Source organism: Delphinapterus leucas, chromosome 12, assembly GCF_059928025.1.
Source record: "Delphinapterus leucas isolate spDelLeu-1000000601 "Yukka" chromosome 12, BTC_Dleu_Yukka2, whole genome shotgun sequence".
NCBI classification, from domain to species: domain Eukaryota; kingdom Metazoa; phylum Chordata; class Mammalia; order Artiodactyla; family Monodontidae; genus Delphinapterus; species Delphinapterus leucas.
The window spans coordinates 48099889-48119404 of NC_143140.1; the positions used below are offsets into that span (position 1 = coordinate 48099889).

The 19516-nt window shown below is 38.2% G+C and overlaps 1 protein-coding gene across 4 annotated transcripts in view; it reads right to left on the minus strand.

The window, feature by feature from the left end:
- The window catches only part of CDK19 (cyclin dependent kinase 19), a 180929-nt gene that overhangs the window by 15657 nt on the left and 145756 nt on the right, over positions 1 to 19516 (minus strand). For all 4 annotated transcript variants that reach the window (XM_022554378.2, XM_022554394.2, XM_089921936.1 and 1 more), the window contains 2 exons: positions 8335 to 8392; positions 2720 to 2851 (listed from right to left, as the gene is read on the minus strand). In XM_022554378.2, the coding sequence (XP_022410086.1) occupies positions 2720 to 2851; positions 8335 to 8392 (190 nt within the window). The remainder of the gene's footprint in view (positions 1 to 2719; positions 2852 to 8334; positions 8393 to 19516) is intronic.

A 19516-nucleotide genomic window follows, 5' to 3' on the forward strand; every position in this document is an offset into this window, starting at 1 on the left:
AGAATCCCCCTGCCACTGCAGGGGACACGGGTTCGATCCCTGGTCCGGAAAGATCCCACATGCCACAGAGCAACTAAGCCCGTGCACCACAACTACTAAGCCTGCACTCTGGAGCCCGTGAGCCACAACTACGGAGCCCACGTGCCATAACTACTGACGCTCGTGCGCCTAGAGCCTGTGCTCCGCAACAAGACAAGCCACCACAATGAGAAGCCCTAGCACCACAACGAAGAGTAGCCCCCACTCGCCACAACTAGAGAAAGCCCGCAAGCAGCAACAAAGACCCAACGCAGCCAAAAATAAATAAATAAATAAATTTATTTTAAAAAAAAAGAATGAGTGAATGTGTGTGTATTTATTATGTCTGCTATGAATACATTTCAAGCCTAAAGATAACTAATGTGGGGATTACTCTTTCTTAGCTTTTTTCTTAACTTCTATCCAGAATAAGTAATTGGGACTTGACTAAAATTAGAAATTAGCAATTATGTTTTTATCTTTAATTCGTAAATCTTATTTTTACTGAGCAAGTAAGTCGCAAGCTGGTTAAAATTCAATTTCAGTTCTCTTTACCCTGAGGAAATAAGAAATATAGTTGGTTTCCAATTCATACCCAATTACCTTTATTTCCAAAAAAACACATCTATTTTTTATTCCAACAGTAGAGCAGTTAATCAGAAAATATTCATAAAACTATGCTTCTGAAAGTGTGGGGACCACATACAACAGAATCACCAGTGGTACCTGTTAAACAGAGGCCTCACTACCATGGGTTTGCTAAGAATCTCAGAGTGAGACAGATTTTGGTGGGGCATCATTTAGTTTAACAAGGTTTTGGCTGAACCTGCCTTTTCTTACTGGAAATCTCCCTTCTAGACATAGACTGCATAGTGCTTGGTAAGAGCCCAATGCACATGGGTGTCTGCTGTTGTCACATCCTGTACTCCCACCTTATGCCCTGGGTTATCTCACCATCAGTCCTGTTCTAAGGCACCACCTGTTGCTTCCAACTGACACTCCCCTTCTCTCTGGCTTACATTTGGTTTCTTCCTATCCTCTGGTACCTTCTGAGATTGTCTAGATTTTACTGTTCTCAACAGAGAGACCTAATAACAGAAAAAGCAAACATAATTCTAAATGTCTCAAAAATATAGCCTCTCAGTAAAAGTCATTCATTGGAATGTAAATAGAGTCAGGGTCTGATTTTCACTCCTCATTCTAAGGACCGCTCTATCCCTTCCATTTGCTTTTTGTAGTTCTCCTTCATTCAAAGACAGCTGCCACTGTCCCTGGCAGACAGAGTGGCAGCCTCTGGTAAGGGGCCTTATTACTATAAGCTCAACTGCCAGGGGACAGGTCTAAGGTCAGTCTCACACTTCTCTACTATCAAACACAAACTGGTTTTCCTCACAGTGCTGTGGCTACTCATAGCCTTTTTCACTAATTTAACAAAATCCTTTAGCAGTATTTATGAAGAATTATAATATTCCACACTGTGCTAGTGTCTCAATCCCTAGACAAAGAAAGTATAAATGTGTTCTGGGTATCTGAGTTTTGCAGAAATCAGACCTCCTGACGAATGAGGACATTACTATATTTTAATTTTTGTTTCCCTTTTTACCCATGAATAGGTTAATTATGAGTCTAATCTTTTCAAACGTGAGAACTTCATTTATAGTGCTTTGGCTGCCAGCAGGTTTTTCATAAGCTTAACAGAAAAAGGATTGAGCTGACTTGTCTATTTTTAATAATTTTATAGCTTAAGTGCCTTTATCAAATAGAACTCAACAAAAGCAGCTAAATGTAGTCAAAACAGATATTAGTCTAATACAAGTAAACAGAAAATTCAAGAAAAGGAAAATTTAAAGAAACACACTTAGAGCAAATTTAAGTACCTTACAGAACTAGCCCTTCACATTAACAGTACTATTTACTCCCTCCCTCCCCTCTCTTTTTACCTCCTTTAAAGCAATATCTAGGTCTGAGGACAGCTCTCTCTTCCTGACTCCCTCAATTAGCAGCTGGGACCTCTAAGGACACTGTAATGACAGGTAGCAAAATCTCTGATGCCTCTGTTCTGAAGGAGACTTAAAATTTTACAGAGTATGTTTATAACAGGTTTTCTTACTCAGTTTTTTCACTTGGTGAGATGGCAAGATGCTGAGCACAGCTAATCTACCCAGACTCTATTTCCTACCTTAATGGAGAAACTGCCATTCTGAAAACTGTAATGGCAAGAGAGAAAGATTAGTCATATTGTTTCTTGCTTAGGAAAGGACTGACTGACTAACTTTTCCCCAAATAGACGGGGCTCTCTCCAATAACTACACTACTCCCGTTTTTCTGTTTTTTTCTTTTTGTGAAGAAAACAAGTCTAAACCTCTCTCCAGTCCTTCTGATTGATAGTAAGTAAAAAATAACATCTTCATGTTACTGTTTCTACAGCAACTCAACAAGATCAGATACTTCTATCCTCTGAAAGAAAATTTCTTTCTTTAAGGGAATCATATTCTCCTATACAGTTAAAAATCCAAATCTACCAGATTACAAAATCTGGGAATATAAACAACAGGACTTTTACAAAGAAATTTAAAGTGGTTTTTACAAAGCAGCTTTATTATTATACCATTTAGTATTTATGATAATGCAATATCATATGATAATGATATGATAATGTAATACTTACCAACTATAAGTAAATCATTTTAGACTAACTTACCAATGGCCTTTGTATAATGCCTTGCACCAAGCAAAAGTTCTGGAGCCCGATACCAAAAAGTCACAACTACTGGATCCAAATCTGCTAGTGGCTTTAGAGGAGAATTGAATAATCTGGCAAAACCCATGTCAGCTAAAAAATAAAATAATAAGAAATCAGGTTGGCATGCTCTTATAACCATGCAAGGTTGATGACAATAGCCACTAACCTTATAAAGCAATCCTTTTTCCTCTCTTTTCAACCAGTGGTCTGTACCAGGCACCAAATCTCCCCTTCTGAGGTAGATACTACTATTGTGCCTATTTTACTGATGAAGAAACTGAGGCTTAGAGATATTCTGACTTGTCCAAGGTCATAGAACTAGCAACTACAGAGTCAGAATTAGAATCCAGGTCTGACTTCAGATTCCTGGCTTTCAGAGACAGAACAATATTCTTAAATATTTTAAAAATAGAAAATAGTCTAAAAGTTTCCATGATTGATTATGACTTCTGTATGCCTATATATCGAAAAAACCTGACTATATCTTAGTTCAGTGTGTGCTAGAGTTGGTTGGCTCTCATGGACCCAGCAGAGCCAATTCATACACATCTTTTGAACTCTGTTCAGTAACGTCATGTTTGTGGCTTGAAATTGGCTGTGGTGGGAGTATTTACATCATGGAAAACAGCAAATGCTACAAATGGGGGTTCTTCCTCCCAGAGAGCCAGTTGTTGTATAGTTACCAGCACATCACATACATGGTTCCAAGAACATAGAACACATACGAGAGAATGTTATAATTCAGCATTTAACAAAGGTCTATACCAAAGATAACTAAAATATTAGAGGTACACAAAAGTAGTAAAAAGACTATTACTATAATAAGGTATTGGTGACTAATTTTCTTAAGATTTCCTAAAGAATAAATACCTTATACCTATAAAGCACTTCAGAGTTTACAAATGATTTTCACATACATCATACATCACTTCGTCTAATCCTCATAAGAATGCTGGTTTAATAAGTACTGCCCTTGCCACACTTCTGTGATGAAGAATCTAAGGCCCAAAGCAGTTCAATGACTTGCCCAAAGTCACAGGGACAGAAAGTGAAAATGCCAGTACAAACAAAAAGCATGTTATAATTTAGCAGCTACATTCTTAACCATGGAACTGATATCCAATAGATTCCACATATGATAACTGCATGTCACAAAGGCAAAAATCACAAAAATGATAAACCTCTACAATATGAAATATTGTATATTTTGACTGTATAAGGGTCCCTAGTGTACTATACAATGCACAAATAGTAAAGTTTCAACTACAGAGCATCATTTAATCTAAAACCAATATACTTTGATATACATTAAATTTTTAATTTACAGTGATTTTGTTTCTTTAGAGTTTGAATAATTTACAAGACTTTCTGAGAATGCTTTGGAGGACCCAGGTCTTAAAAAATAAAGCTACCCAAGCATGCCTATGCTGATGCCTACACTTTCTTAAGCAAATTTCCCTATAGCAAACACAGATATTCAAAACCATTCTACCAATATTACACCTACCTCAAAGCACTGCTCTATATATTTAGTAGATGCTGATTGTTGTTGATGGCAAAGTAATATGATGGAATACTCTTTCATACATTGAAAAGCATGCTATTTTTAAGTAAAGGCTAAAGCCAGTATTTCTCCCCTTATTCTCCACCTTCTAAGTTTTATATAAGCCACATCTATTCACTGAAAAATGAAATCAAGGCCAGACGAAATAATAAATATTCTTAAAAACAATTCCCGTCTATTGTATGAACTTTAAAGGAGTTTCAAACCATTTTTCAAATAATTACTAATTTAGACAAAAGGTAATTAGCCTAAACATTCCTAACACCTATTTTCCTAAAGTTAGATATGAGTGAAATTGTTCAATTCAACAGACAGGGGTAGTAAAATTCTGGTGTGGGTGCTAATTAGACAGTATCAAATGACAGAAAAGCAGCAGAAGGCAATGTCTACTGCCAAGGAGCTTACATGAAGGTGAGATGACAAAATACATGGAGTAGATAAAAATAAAAAGGATAAGTACTGTAAGACTAAAGGAGAGTTGCTGCTGGTTTCTACTAGACTTGAAGTCCCTTGAGGGAAGGGGTTATGTCTCCTTCACAGTTTTATCTGGAACAATGTCTGATAAACATTTGTAGGAGTGGACTAAATCGAAAGTGGAACTTGAGCTGGATTCTGAAGGATGGATCATTGTGAACGGTAAAGGCGGCGATGAGCATTTTAGGCAAGGCCTGGAAGTCTTCAGGTTGCTGGGGAGGGGAAGCCTCAGAGACAGGGAAGGGCACAGTATGTTTTCCATTTGGCTATGCTTTCTTTCCCTTTCAGTCAAAAAAGAACTGTCATAAAGTGTGAAGCATAGACATCAGAGCATTACTGATTTTTTAAAAAAATAATGTGCTATTAAAACAAAATTTAAAAACAATTTAATCAACTAGATTAATCGTTCACTAGACCTTTAATACCAATTACTGCTTACTTTTAACCCTGATTTTATCTTTAATCTTGGATGGAATTATAATCCTAAAACTCTTAACACTAAGGCAATTAACTGGCCTGGCTAGAATACAGAATTTATGTTGAGGAGTAGTAGGGCTATTTGGGAGAATAAGGAGAAGACATTAAGTTTGGTGGCCGGCATAAATGTGATGACTGGTACAGCAGGGGAAAGTATAAGACGATGATGATGAATTTGGTTTGGAATTAATGCAATATAGGTCGCCAGCAGAACATCCAAATAGAGATAAACATTTCACCTAGGGTGAGAGAACAGAATCTGAGCTGCAGATCTCAGAATCATTTTCATAGAACCCAAGCTTTTGAGGCCACAACTTATCAATTCCCTAAAGAAGTCATTGTGGAGGGAGGCCATGTCCCAAGCCAGTACCTAGCCTGTCTTGAAACAAAAGGGTAATAGGAATAAGAGGCAAAAATGAATAAAATACAGAAGTAACAGCAAAAGTAGTAGACAGAAAAATAGAATTACATGATGTCATATAGACCAAAGGAAAAGACGGTCACAAGGCCAGACTAGCCAGAAGAACAAGTAACAAGACAGTAAAGGAAAACAACAACTAAACACAGGCCACTAGATTTGGTAAGACAGAGATCACAGATGGCCTTTTAGAGAGCAGTTTCAATAGAGGGGCAGAATTAAGACGTCAGATAATAACAAATTAGGGTAAGTGAAAACAATGCGTAAACATCATGTATTTTAGAAGTAGAGGAACAAGGGGAAAAATTGAACAAATTGTAAAGAAAACAAAATGGATATGAGAAAATTTATGTTAAACTGGGGTGAGGACTATGGAGAACAGTATGGAGATTCCTTAAAAAACTAAAAGTAGAACTACCATACGACCCAGCAATCCCACTACGGGGCATATACCCTGAGAAAACCATAATTCAAAAAGAGTCATGTACCAAAATGTTCACTGCAGCTCTATTTACAATAGACCGGACATGGAAGCAACCTAAGTGTCCATCAACAGATGAATGGATAAAGGAGATGTGGCACATATATACAATGGAATATTACTCAGCCATAAAAAGAAACGAAATTGAGTTATTTGTAGTGAGGTGGATGGACCTAGAGACTGTCATATAGAGTGATGTAAGTCAGAAAAACAAATACTGTATGCTAACATATATATATATAGAATCTAAAAAAAAAAAGGTTCTGAAGAACCTAGGGGCAGGACAGGAATAAAGACGCAGGCATAGAGAATGGACTTGAGGACAGGGGGAGGGGGAAGGATAAGCTGGGACAAAGTGAGTGAGTAGCACTGACACACACACACTACCAAATGTAAAATAGATAGCTAGTGGGAAGCAGCCACATAGCACAGGGAGATCAGCTCCAGCTCGGTGCTTTGTGACCACCTAGAGGGGTGGGATAGGGAGGGTGGGGGGAGATGCAAGAGGGAGGGGATATGGGGATATATGTACACGTATAGCTGATTCACCTTGTTGTACAGCAGAAACTAACACAACAATGTGAAGCAATTATACTCCAATAAAGATGTTAAAAAAATTGGGGTGAGGATTATGAATGTTTAAAGGTGAAGAGGAGAAACTTGAGAAGGAGAGAATGGAGATACTGTAATAAGAAGGGCTCAAGTACAGCAGGAAGATATTTAGAAGCTAGGAAGGACATCAGATAGGACTTAGGAGAAAGAGACACTCTTTCTCTGAGACTGTTTCAAAGGCAGAGCTGTGCTGACAAAAAGTGGTCAGTGAGGTCATACCAGATAACTCCGATATCACTAGGCAGCAGTGTTTGGAGGGAAAGAGACCCCAGACTTGGAATTCAAGTCCCTCCTTTGAAAGGCTGAGTAAGCTACAGTCTCTCTAAATCCAGCTTTCCTTATCTGCAGTATCTACCATAGAGGGTGGTTGTGTAAAGCAAATGAGATAACGTTTGAAAGTATCTATCTTAGTGTCCCCCATAGAAGGACCATCCTTTATTTCCCTTTCACGAGGGTCTAGCAAAAACTAGGTACTCAATAAATGCCTCCAAGTAAAAGTGTGAGAGTGAAACAGAAAAGTGAGGAGCGGTAGAAAGGGGATGGGAGGGAGGAAGAAGGAAAGTGGAAAGGGAAGGAAAGCAGCCACCTGGTTCTTAACTAACAACAACAGAATTTTTTTATGACTCAATCTCAGTAAAGTCAGAGTAGAGGTTTAAAGAAAGAAAAGTTGGTTTAGAACAGCTTCTTCAGGAACTGGGCTAGTGAATTAACTGAAGAAGTAGAAAACCAAGCAGCAGGGCACGCTTGGTTGAAGCAGGACAGAATGAATTTGTAGTATGTCAAGTTAGCACAATTCCGCATCACTTCGAGCATGATATATTCTAACAGCAAAGAAAGCAGGTTGCTGAAACAAAATTTACTTTAAGATCTTTCTAAAAAGCATTGGACATTCAATAAATGTTAAGTTCTATTATAAGAAATTAGAACAAAGCATTTCTTAGCTCATTTTCTCCCCAAATATGTCATAGGTATAAATGATGCCAATTTCTTTCAGAACTTTCAAGTTGCAAAGAAATTTTTAATACAGAGACAAGACTTCTGCCAGTGCCTTAATCTAAGACTGGCAAGCAAGAGAGTCTATAAATATATACATTCATTTGGAAAAGATATGTTGGTAGCTGGCACCAGGACATGTGGTGGAAGAAGGGGAGGGCGGGGGGAGGTATCTGTGAAGATCTGTATGTACTAGGTCAGGGTGGGAGGGATGTATTCCGGGAAACATTTGGTAAAGCTGAGACAAAAGTAAGATTCAGAGATTATGTTTAGGGTGACTGTGCAGGACAGTAATAGTAGCATAAACACATACTTGGGGTATTGTATGGGAATGAATTTTTTGCTTGCTTCAGCTTAGAATTATAGAACCTTATTTTGGGAATAAATCTGAGGGATTTTACAAACTATCTATCTACATTTCCCAACATCTTTTCTACAAATATTATGAGGAATTAATTTTTAAATTAACTACTTAAATAAGAGTATTAAAAAGGGAAACCATCTTTGCAGTCACTTCAGTTTCTTAGTAAATTATTTTAGAAATAATTACCTACCTATTTTGACTCTCCCCCTCTCAGGACCTTCTCCCATTACTAGGATATTTGCTGGTTTCTAGAAATAAAAATAGAGCATTCAAATTACTATATTTATTCTTTTGACATGCTCTAAAATGGAAAAAAGTTCTTATAATATGAAAATATCACTTTTGGATTTTCATCAAAACTATAATTGAATATCAAGTACCCTCTATATAGTTAAAGCATTTGACATACTTGAAGTTAGCACTAACTTTCCAAAAACATCCTTGCTATAGAAACATCTTATTTTCAAAATCATATCATACAAAAAATCACAAAGGAATTAAAGCTGTCATTTCTATTTACCCCACAAAAGTAATGAGTAAGAATAATTCTTAAACCTGCACAAATTATAAGCTGTCCTATTGCTGCCCACAATAAAGGGCTTTTGTGGTTGAAAATTTTTACATAAAATTTCCAGCCACAATATAACTACCTTCATTTAAATGAATCAAGTGGAATATTCCTTGCTAAATATTTCTAAGCTACTACTATAGGAAAACATGGTCAACATTCAGCAGACTCCATTAAAATTCATACACATTTTCAGCCATAGTTCATGCAAAAGTGAGAAATTCCAAATATAATCTCAAGATGTAGGAAAATAAAAGCCAAGGCTAATACAGAGCTATATAAAGAAAAGAGTAGGCTGCAAATGTATCCAGCATCTTTTAAGTCATCCTTTTTTGTAGACATTTGGAAACAGAGAAACTGTGAAGATACACACTTTTGGGCAAGTAAGTCTCCTCTGTAAACTCTTTGGAGAGAAAAATTTATGATTCATTTATTTAATCAATGAATATATTTTTAGTGTCTTCTAGGGAGAAAGAACCATACTAACCATACAAAGAATTAAGAGGAAAAATAAAGGCACAGTAAACCAAGTTCCTAACCTCCAGATGCTCACTACATAAGTAGAAAGAAATATCAGAAGTTTTGTATAATTCTGGAAGGTAATGCTAATTATGAGTTATGGAGAGGACTGAGATCTTGGGTTAGAGGCTAAACTAGATTACTTTTAAGATCTCTTCCAATTTTCCAGCTCTTTTTAAAGTTTCAATGAAAACAATAAGCATTAAAGAAAAAAAAAGTTCAAAGAAGGAACTGATTAACAAGAGCTCCCATTGTTAAGGGAAATGTTCACTGGAGGTGGGGCAGCGGCTATGTCCATTATCCAGATCCTGAAAAATGAACAGAAGCTAGAATGGCAGAGCAGAAGAAAGGTAAGGGCTGGGCTTCCCTGGTGGCGCAGTGGCTGAGAGTCCGCCTGCCGATGCAGGGGACACGGGTTCGTGTCCGGTCCGGGAAGATCCCACATGCTGCGGAGTGGCTGGGCCTGTGAGCCATGGCCGCTGGGCTTGCGAGTCCGGAGCCTGTGCTCCGCAACGGGAGAGGCTGCAACACTGAGAGGCATGCGTACCAAAAAAAAAAAAAAAAAAGGGCTATGAACGAAGCAAGCTTAGGAAAGAGTAATAAGTCTGACTTGACAGAAGGCAGAGGACTCATGTTGGAGGTGGTAAAATGAACCTAGACCCTGCAGAATCTTAATTGCCAGGTGAAGTAATCGGGCCTTTGTACACATTACAGGCAGTGAGATTACAAGAAAGAGGGAGGTATCACAACTGGGTGTAAGGTGATAAGCGCTTCATCCAAGGACTTCTCAGCTGAAATGACGAGGGAGCTATGGAGCTGAGGAACATTTTAAAGGAGAAATTAACAGGACTTTGTGACTAGTTGAAGGCAGAAGATTGAGACAAAGGGTGATAAAGATTTCATTAAGGTTTTGAGTTTATGTGACTGGAAGAATGGTGCCCTTGTGATAGAAAATTTATGAGAGGTACTGATTTGGGAGGGGGAACAACAAAGAGAAGGAGATGGCACATTGAGTTTGAGTGATATGAGAGGCCTAGTTGTACTAGCCAGGGGAGTGGAAATAGGAAGATTTAGATTTTTTTTTAAAATGAATTTATATTTTATTTATTTATTTTTGGCTGCGCTGGGTCTTTACTGCTGCATGCGGGCATTCTCTAGTTGCGGTGCGGGGGCTACTCTTCATTGCAGTGCGCGGCCTTCTCATTGTGGTGGCTTCTCTTATTGCAGAGCACGGGCTCTAGGTGCATGGGCTTCAGTAGTTGCAGCACACAGGCTCAGTAGTTGTGGCTCGTGGGCTCCAGAGCACAGGATCAGTAGTTGTGGCACATGGGCTTAGTTGCTCCATAGCATGTGGGATCTTCCTGGACCAGGGCTCAAACCTGTGCCTCCTGCATTGGCAGGCAGATTCTTAACCACTGTGCCACCAGGGAAACCCAAAGATTTAGATTTGAAAGTTATTGTCACTGGAGTGTGATAATTGAAGACATGAGACAAGATTAGTTTACTGTAGCAGAAAGAGAAAAATGCATCAGACAAAAAACCAAACCTTCAAAATTCAAGTTTAACAACTATTTATCAAAGATCCATTATGTATAAAACACTGTCCTGCAGACTTTCAGGGAACAAAGAGAAATAAAACATGAAGCCCTTGACTTCAAGGAGTTTAATATCTAGTAGGGAAAGACAGACAGATTACTTTTTAGAGTACAAGGCAGATTACAGAAAGTACCAAAACAGCAAAATAAATTGCCAGGAATAGATGATTCTTCTCAGTGAATATCAGGATAGTCTTTAGGAAGGAGATGACTTTAGATGAATTTAAGAGTGCCTAAGATTTTGATAAGCATAAAGAGAAGAATGACTTTTCAGGCTTAGAGAACCCTAAAAGTAAGAGCCTGGTCACAAAGAAAACCCAGGGACATGACATACTGGGAGAGCCTACAAGTATTTTGATTTTGACTAGAGCATAGAATGCTCAGTGTAGAGCATTCCTAAGGCTAGGAACTATGTTGGAAATTAAACGTCACATTAAAGAAACTATAATTTATGCTATAGGCTAAGCCGAGACAAGACAGTGAGATAATCAGATCTATATTTAGGAAAAAACTCTGGTAGCACTGTGAAGGATGAACTGAGAAGGAAAGGTGGACCACAAAGTAGAGACAGAGACCAGTTGGAAGTGGTTACAATAGTCAAGGGAAAAGTAAGGGGTCCCTAACTTGTGACAATGGTCATGGAGCAACACATAAGAGCATTTCAAAGGAAAAGTTCAAGATTTGGCATTGCTTTTTTGCACCGCCTTCACTTCCCTCCATAGTCACTCATTCAACAAATACTGATTGAGTATCTAGCAGTGATTTAGATGCTAGAGATACAGTAGTAAACAAAACCAGGCAAGATCCTTGACCTCATGGAGCTTACATTCTAGTGGGAAGAGAAGGGCAATAAATAACAAATGTACAGTACATCAGTATTGATAAGTGCTGTGGATAAAAATTAAATAAGGAGAACACAAAGAGATTTCCACATCTGGTATTATGGCTGAGTAGGTGCTCTAGGAGACCCTGCCATTACAGAACAACAATATATATGCTGCCTAAGAAACATTCCTTGAAGGATCCTTGATCTCACAAGAGATAAGGCAGGGGTCCCCAACCCCCAGGCCGCAAACCAGTACCAGTCCGGCTGCACAGCAGGAGGTGAGCGGCAGGCAAGTGAGCGAAGCTTCATCTGCCGCTCCCCATCGATCCCCATCGCTCGCATTACCGCCTGCACCATCCTCCCCACTCCAATTCATGGAAAAACTGTCTTCCATGAAACTGGTCCCTGGTGCCAAAACGTCTGGGGAACCACTGAGATAAGGGATATCTACAACAACCCCAGCCCCACCCCCAAATAAGGGCTGGAGAAGGAAGGAAAGGCAGGATGGACCTGGGAGCAGATGCCAGTAACACACTTCACTGGGGACACTGAACCCTGGACCACCAGCAAGGTGAAGAAACTGAGCCTGTTCCCTGACAATCAGTCAAGACTCCCATGGGGACTAAAGTAAACCAGAAGAAGAAAAAGGAAACCCTCTCTGTAGGAAAAACTTCCTAACTTAGGCCTAAGGACTAAAACAATACATTTTCCTGCTAAAAACATACTTTAATCCATTCACATACTATTTACAAGAGATCCATCTAAGTGGAAGGACCATAAAAGCTGAAAGTAAAAGGCTATTAAAAGAGCAGGCAAACTGCTAAAAGAATCAACTATAGTAATGTCAGACAAAATAGCTTTTAAGACAAAAGCATTATTAGGAGTAGAGATGGTCACCATGTAATGATACAAGATTCAATTCACCAGGAAGAGAGAACACTCCTAAAACTCATTATGTACTTGAAATATATATGTATTTGATATAATTTCACGGAGGGAAAAGACCAAGGATAACAAACATTTCTCAATAATTGATATGTCAAGCAGACAAAAGATTAGTAAGATATAGACCATCCAAAGGACACAATTAACAAAGTTGATCTAACAGGCATATACACAACTTTTTACCCAATAATTAGAGAGTACACATTTTTTTTTCAATCATACATGGAACGTTTACAAATGTTGTTAGTGTACTAGCAGGTCTCAAGAAATTTCAAGGAATTGTTATCAAACAGACTATGTTCTCTGACCACAATGAAATTAAGTTAAAAGTCAATTACAGGGACTTCCCTGGTGGTGCAGTGGTTAAGAATCAGCCTGCCAATGCAGGGGACACAGGTTCGATCCCTGGTCCTAGAAGATCCCACTTGCCGTGGAGCAACTAAGTCTGTGCGCCACAACTGCTGAGCCTGCGCTCTACAACTACTGAAGCCCATGTGCCGCCAACTACTGAGCCCACGTGCTGCAACTACTGAAGCTCACACGCCTAGAGCCCATGCTCCGCAACAAGAGAAGCCACCGCAATGAAAAGCCCACGCTCGTCACAACTAGAGAAAGCCCACGCACAGCAATGAAGACCCAATGCAGCCCCCCCCAAAAAAAGTCAATTACAAAAGTATAAATCTAAAACTCCATATATTTGGAAATGTAAAAATAACTCTAAATTATTCAAAGGTAAAAGGAGAAAGTATGAAGAAATTTAAAATACTCAGAAATGGAATAATGATAGTATGACCTATCAAAACCTGTGGAACTTACAAGGGAAATGTATAGCCTTAAATATTTACGTTAGGAAGAAAGGCTGAAAATAATTATGTGCCTAAGTTAAGAAGTTAAAACAAAACAAAGCAAAATTCAACAGACTAAAACAAAAGAAAGTAGAAGTATAAAGGTAAGGACAGGAATTTATGAACAAGAGAGGATTTATGAAGCCTTTAGGACAACTACAACAAAAGGAGAGAAAGTGCAAATAGATGATATTACAAATTTAAAAAAGGAACATAACTATAGATTCAGTGGAGGTTAGAAAGATAAAAGAACCCTATTAAAAAACTATATCTATTAATTTAAAAATATATACAAAATAGGCAAATTCAAGAAACTGTAACCTACAAATTGACTCAAAATGAATTAGAAAACCTGAAGAAACCAAGAAGTAGTAAATAAAGTAAAACTGAACTTAAAAATCTTGCTACCAAAGGGTAAGCTGGGACGAAGTGAGAGAGTGGTATGGACTTATATACACTACCAACTGTAAAACAGATAGCTAGTGGGAAGCAGCCGCATAGCACAGGGAGATCAGCTCGGTGCTTTGTGACCACCTAGAGGGATGGGATAGGGAGGGTGGGAGGGAGACGCAAGAGGGAGGAGATATGGGGATGTATGTATATGTATAGCTGATTCACTTTGTTTAAAGCAAAAACTAACACACCATTGTAAAGCAATTATACTCCAATAAAGATGTTAAAAAGAAAAATCTTGCTACCAAGAAAACAGATGATCACAGAGGCAAGTTCTCCAAATTTTCAATGAACAGATTGTTTTCAATTTTATTCAAACATTTTCAGAGAATAGAAGAAGAGGGAATACTCCCAACACATTCTAGAAAGCCAGTATAACCTTGATAGAAAAACCAAAAAAGGATAAGAAAGAAAAACTTCAGGCCAACTCCACTCAAAAATATTAAACAAAATAGTAATAAGCCAAATCCAGAAAAAGGAATGCCAGGATGGCTTAATATAAGAAAATCTATATAAGTCCATCACCACAGTGACAGATTAAAGAAGAAAGATGATTTAATTATCTTGATAGAGGCTGAAAAAGCAGCTCATAAAATTTAACACCCAGTCATGATAAAAACTCTCAGCAAGTTAGACTAGAAAAAACTTCCTTAACCTGATAATGGGTATATATCAAAAACTAAGAAAGAAACAATGAAATCATTTCCTTTAAAATCAGGAATAATGTAAGAATACCCACTATTAACACTTCTAAAATCAACACTGTACTATAAGTCTATTACTATAAAGCAATAATTAAAGACATATATATTAGAAAGGCAAAAATAAAACTATTGTTATTTTCAGATAATATAATTATCTACATAGAAAGCCCAAAGTATTTACAGGCAAATTATTAGCAAAAGTAAGAGAGTTTAGAACGTCTGGCTACTTGAACAATATGAACAAGTCAACTGTATTTCTGTATATCAGAAAAAAAAAGCTAGGAAATATAATTTTTCAAAGGCAGCATTTCTATAGCAACAACAACAAAAAAGTATAAGGTGCCTAGGAATAAATATATCAAAAGATTTACAAGATTTTTATACAGAACACCTTGAAACCTTGTTTTAAATGATATTAAGAAGTTCTAAATAAATTAAGAGCTCATGTTAATAGATAAGAAGACTCAATATAGTAAAGACATCAATTCTCCCAATACTTCTCTGTATATTCAATGCAATTTCAATCAAAATTCCATCAGAGTTTCCTTGTGGAACTTGAAAAGCTGATTTTAAAATGTATGTGAAAGAGCAAAGAGCTAAGAATAGCCAAGATATTCACTAAGTGTTAGGGGTAGGCGATGAGGAGAGGAATCTGGCTCAAAACATTATATCAAGATTTATTTTAAAGCTATAGTGATTAAACAGTGTGGTTCTAGTACAGGGATAGACAAACTGATCAATGGGAGAGAATGGAGAACCCAGATGGAACCAAAATACTGAGAGAGAACTTCAGATCAGTGGAGAAAGGAAGAACTAATCAATAAATGGTGCTGGCACAACAGGTTATCTAAGTGGGAAAAAACTAAGTAAAATGAATCCTCACCTCATATCATATAAACAACAATTTCAGGAGGATTAAGGAATTAAATGTGAAAAGCAAAACTTTAAAACTTTGGAGGAAAAAAAAACTGGAGAATATCTTTCTGAGGTGAGGAAGAATTTCTTAAACAAGATACAAAGAATAACCATAAGAGAAAAGACATAAATTTGTCTATTAAAATAACTTCCAATCATCAAAGATAAGGAAAATAAAAAGACAAAGCACAGACAGGCAGAAGTATTTGCAACACTTATCAGTAACAAAGGTTTAGTATCCAGAATAAAGAACTCCTACAAATCAATATGAAAAACAAGCTAACAGAAAAATGGACAAAACGTCCAAACAGGGATTTAACAAAAAGAAGAAAATGTTTAACCACTAAGCATATGAAAAGATGATGCTATACCTCATCAATAATGGGGAAAATGCAAATTAAAATCACAGTGAGATACCATTTTACACCTAGTAAATTGGTTAAAAATTAAGAACAGTTGAGTAGGAAGTAGCTCAGGTGAGCTCCAATACATTGCTGGTGGGAGAATAAATTGGTACAACTTTTTTGGAAAACAATTTGGCATCATCTTGCAAAACTGAACAATTGCATACCCTTTGACTCAGTAATTCCATTTTTAGAAACACCAAAGAATGTTCATAGCAGCACAGTTTGTAATAAAAAAAAAAATCTGGACGCAACCCAAATTTCTAGCCAATAGGAAAATGGAGAAATTAATCGTGGTCGAGTCACACAATGAATTTTAAAAGCAGTGAAAATCACTGAATTACAAACAAAAGTAAAAAATGTTCAGATCTTGGAAGCATTATGTTGAGAGAAAAAAAGCAAGTTTTAGAAGACTATATACACAGGATGCCATTTTCATAAAACTTAAAACCGAGCAAAGCTAAAAAATGTTCTGTTCAGGCATATATACAAATGTGATAAACCTATTTTTTTTAAAAGGAGTGAATAATAGGTTCAAAATTCAGGATATTTGTTACCTCTTGGGAGGAGACAAGAGGACAGGATGAGGGAAAAAACATAAATAGAAGCAAGCTATTGGTAATATTCCAGTTATTGAGTTAAGTGATAGGCTCTTGACTGTTATGCTTTGTAAGATAATATATAAAGCAAGGAATGGGGCTAGGTACTGTTGGGAGTGGGATGACAGGGTGTTATTTCCAACATCATTTAAGCATAATTTTAAATTACTTACATAATGCCTCTCTGAGAAGGTAACATCTGGGATAAGACGTGAAGAAAGTGCAGTAATAAGGGAAGAGCAACTTGAAAGGCTTGAGGCACAGGTAAAGCAGAGACACGCTACGGAGAACAGTGGGCATCGGGGAGAACAGAGTGGTAAGGCACTGATGATTCTAAAGAGAAGGAAACCCTACGTAGTGCTTGCTTGCTGTTTGCAGTGGTTCTGCTTTTGGCACAAGTCATTTGGGTAGCAGAACTGGATGGGCTTTTGTGTGTGTGTGTGTGTGTGTGTGTGTGTGGTACGCGGGCCTCTCACTATTGTGGCATCTCCCGCTGCGGAGCACAGGCTCCGGACGTGCAGGCTCAGCGGCCATGGCTCACGGTCCCAGCCGCTCCGCGGCATGTGGGATCTTCCCGGACCGGGGCACGAACCCGTGTCCCCTGCCTCGGCAGGCAGACTCTCAACCACTGCGCTACCAGGGAAGCCCCTGGATGGGTTCTTGAGCACTGTCTAGCCTGTGCTCTGAGAGTTGATGAGGGCTGCCACGAGATCTGCAGCAGAGCAAGATCATGGTGTTCGGAGCAGTGAGGATAAACCTTGGTGAGCTGGCAGGGTGACTCACTGGAGAAAGAGCAAGGAGGTCAGTGCGGTTGCAGTCAATGTGAGAGGAGGGGATTTAGCCCAGGGGCAGCAGAGGAGGGGTGGGGCAAAGGTTAGGGAGGGGTGCCGGTCAGACAGAATGACGTGGGGGCTCAGAAAGACTAGGTTTTTCATGACTAGAATTAGCATCATTTTGTTATATTATCCATCTTACCCATAATTTTTACAAATTGCATAATTTATTTTATATATATCCTGCCCAATCTCTGATAGCAGAGTTTGGAGAGATTACCATTTTCTACTACATTATATATTTCCATAATGTTTGATTTTGTATATTTTGGTATTGTTTACAAGTAGATAAATGGTATTTTAAAAATATAAGAAAAAAATAATGCTGAGAGGAATAAAGGGTAGAAGAACAAGAGCCAGTGAAAGAACTGGTGAAAGAGCATCCAAGGTAAGAAAACGGTCAGCATAGGGTTCTAGAAGCTAAGAGTTTAAAAAGGAAGAGGTAGCCTTCAGGTGCAACAGAATGAAAGCTGAGAAGAGGCAACTTTGGGACAATTAGAAGGTCACTGGTGACACAGAAAAAATAATTTCTGTGCATTTACAGAAGCTAGACACAATAAATGAGACCCAAATAAGTGGAAAAAAGGTAAAGGCAGATTTAGAGTACATTTTTCAAGGCCTTAGTGAGAATGGGAATCTCTGGGATATAACAATTTTTTAAATTGTAAAATCATCAAATAAACCATTTTATGTACCATTTGTTACACTATTCGCAATTCCTAAATTTTGGATTTAGGAATTAAATCCTTTTAAAATAAAGATATAAGATAAAAACACAAAGTATGATATAAGGGAACAAAAATTGCTTCGTATAAGAAATGAAAATAGATTATGAGCTGCTGAATGGGAGAAAAGCAGGAAGTTCATCTTGGACCACTGTTAGCTCTTATTAGAAGTTCCTGCAGTCACACTATATGGAAACAGAGAATATGAATATGAGCACCACAATGGAATGAGGAGAGAGAGAGAGAGAGAGAGAGAGAGAGAGAGAGAGAGAGAGAGAGAGAGAGAAGAGGATCTAGCTAGTTCTGAAGACAGTAGAGAATAACTTTGACGTGATCTACTTGAAGTCCATGGAAGCTCTAAGAGTGAGGCCTGAGATGAGGGCAGAAGTGGTGACATGGTTTAGGGGAGCAGCGACTGTGAGCTCTTTTGTACAGTCTGAGAAAGGAACCTAGAGCTTGGGCAGTATCCATAGAGAAGGGTTCCTGTAGTCAAGTAAAAATCTAGAATCACAGAGGAAATTTTTTTTTTTTGCGGTACGCGGGCCTCTCGCTGTTGTGGCCTCTCCCGTTGCGGAGCACAGGATCCGGACGCGCAGCCTCAGCGGCCATGGCTCACGGGCCTAGCCGCTCCGCGGCACGTGGGATCTTCCCAGACCGGGGCATGAACCCGTGTCCCCTGCATCGGCAGGCGGACTCTCAACCACTGCGCCACCAGGGAAGCCCGGGAATCATTTTTTAATGCACACCTCTTAACTGGGCTTTATCTGTCCCCTTCAGGACGAGTGAATGTGTTACGGTCATAAGATACTTCATGTTTCAAAATAACAACAATAACAGCAAAATAAATAACATGATCACCATGAAAATGCATTTAACTTAGGGAACTATATTCAATATCCTGTAATAAATCATAATGGAAAATAAAATAAATAAAAAAATAAAATGCATTTAACTTTTCAAAGCATTTTCACATCGATTTTCTTCTTCTTAAGGGAAATACTCAAGGACCTACAGGGCTAGGGGCAAGTCTCTGAACAACTCCATATAACCCTCAAGATTCCACACTGAGTTGTGTTTACAGATATTATGCTGAATTTTCAAAAGACTAACTTTGACAGTGATTAATTAAGTGAAGGTATATGCTATTAAAAAACAAAGGAAACTGCAGCTCATGCACACACACCCACACACACACGTACAAACCTAAAAGAATGAAAAAAGGATACCAAAATTGTTCTGACCTAGTTACATCCCAGTTAACACAGACTATGCTTTACTAAAACCCCTCTTCTTACTGTGAACACAAAATGCCAGCTGTGAAAGAAAGTGATACTGCTGGGTTTGCACACTTTAGTTACCATAGAAACAGTAGAAATGGCAGGAGTTGGATGTCTCATATTCAAGTTATCAGCAATAAAATTGGACAAATCAAGGCTGCCGG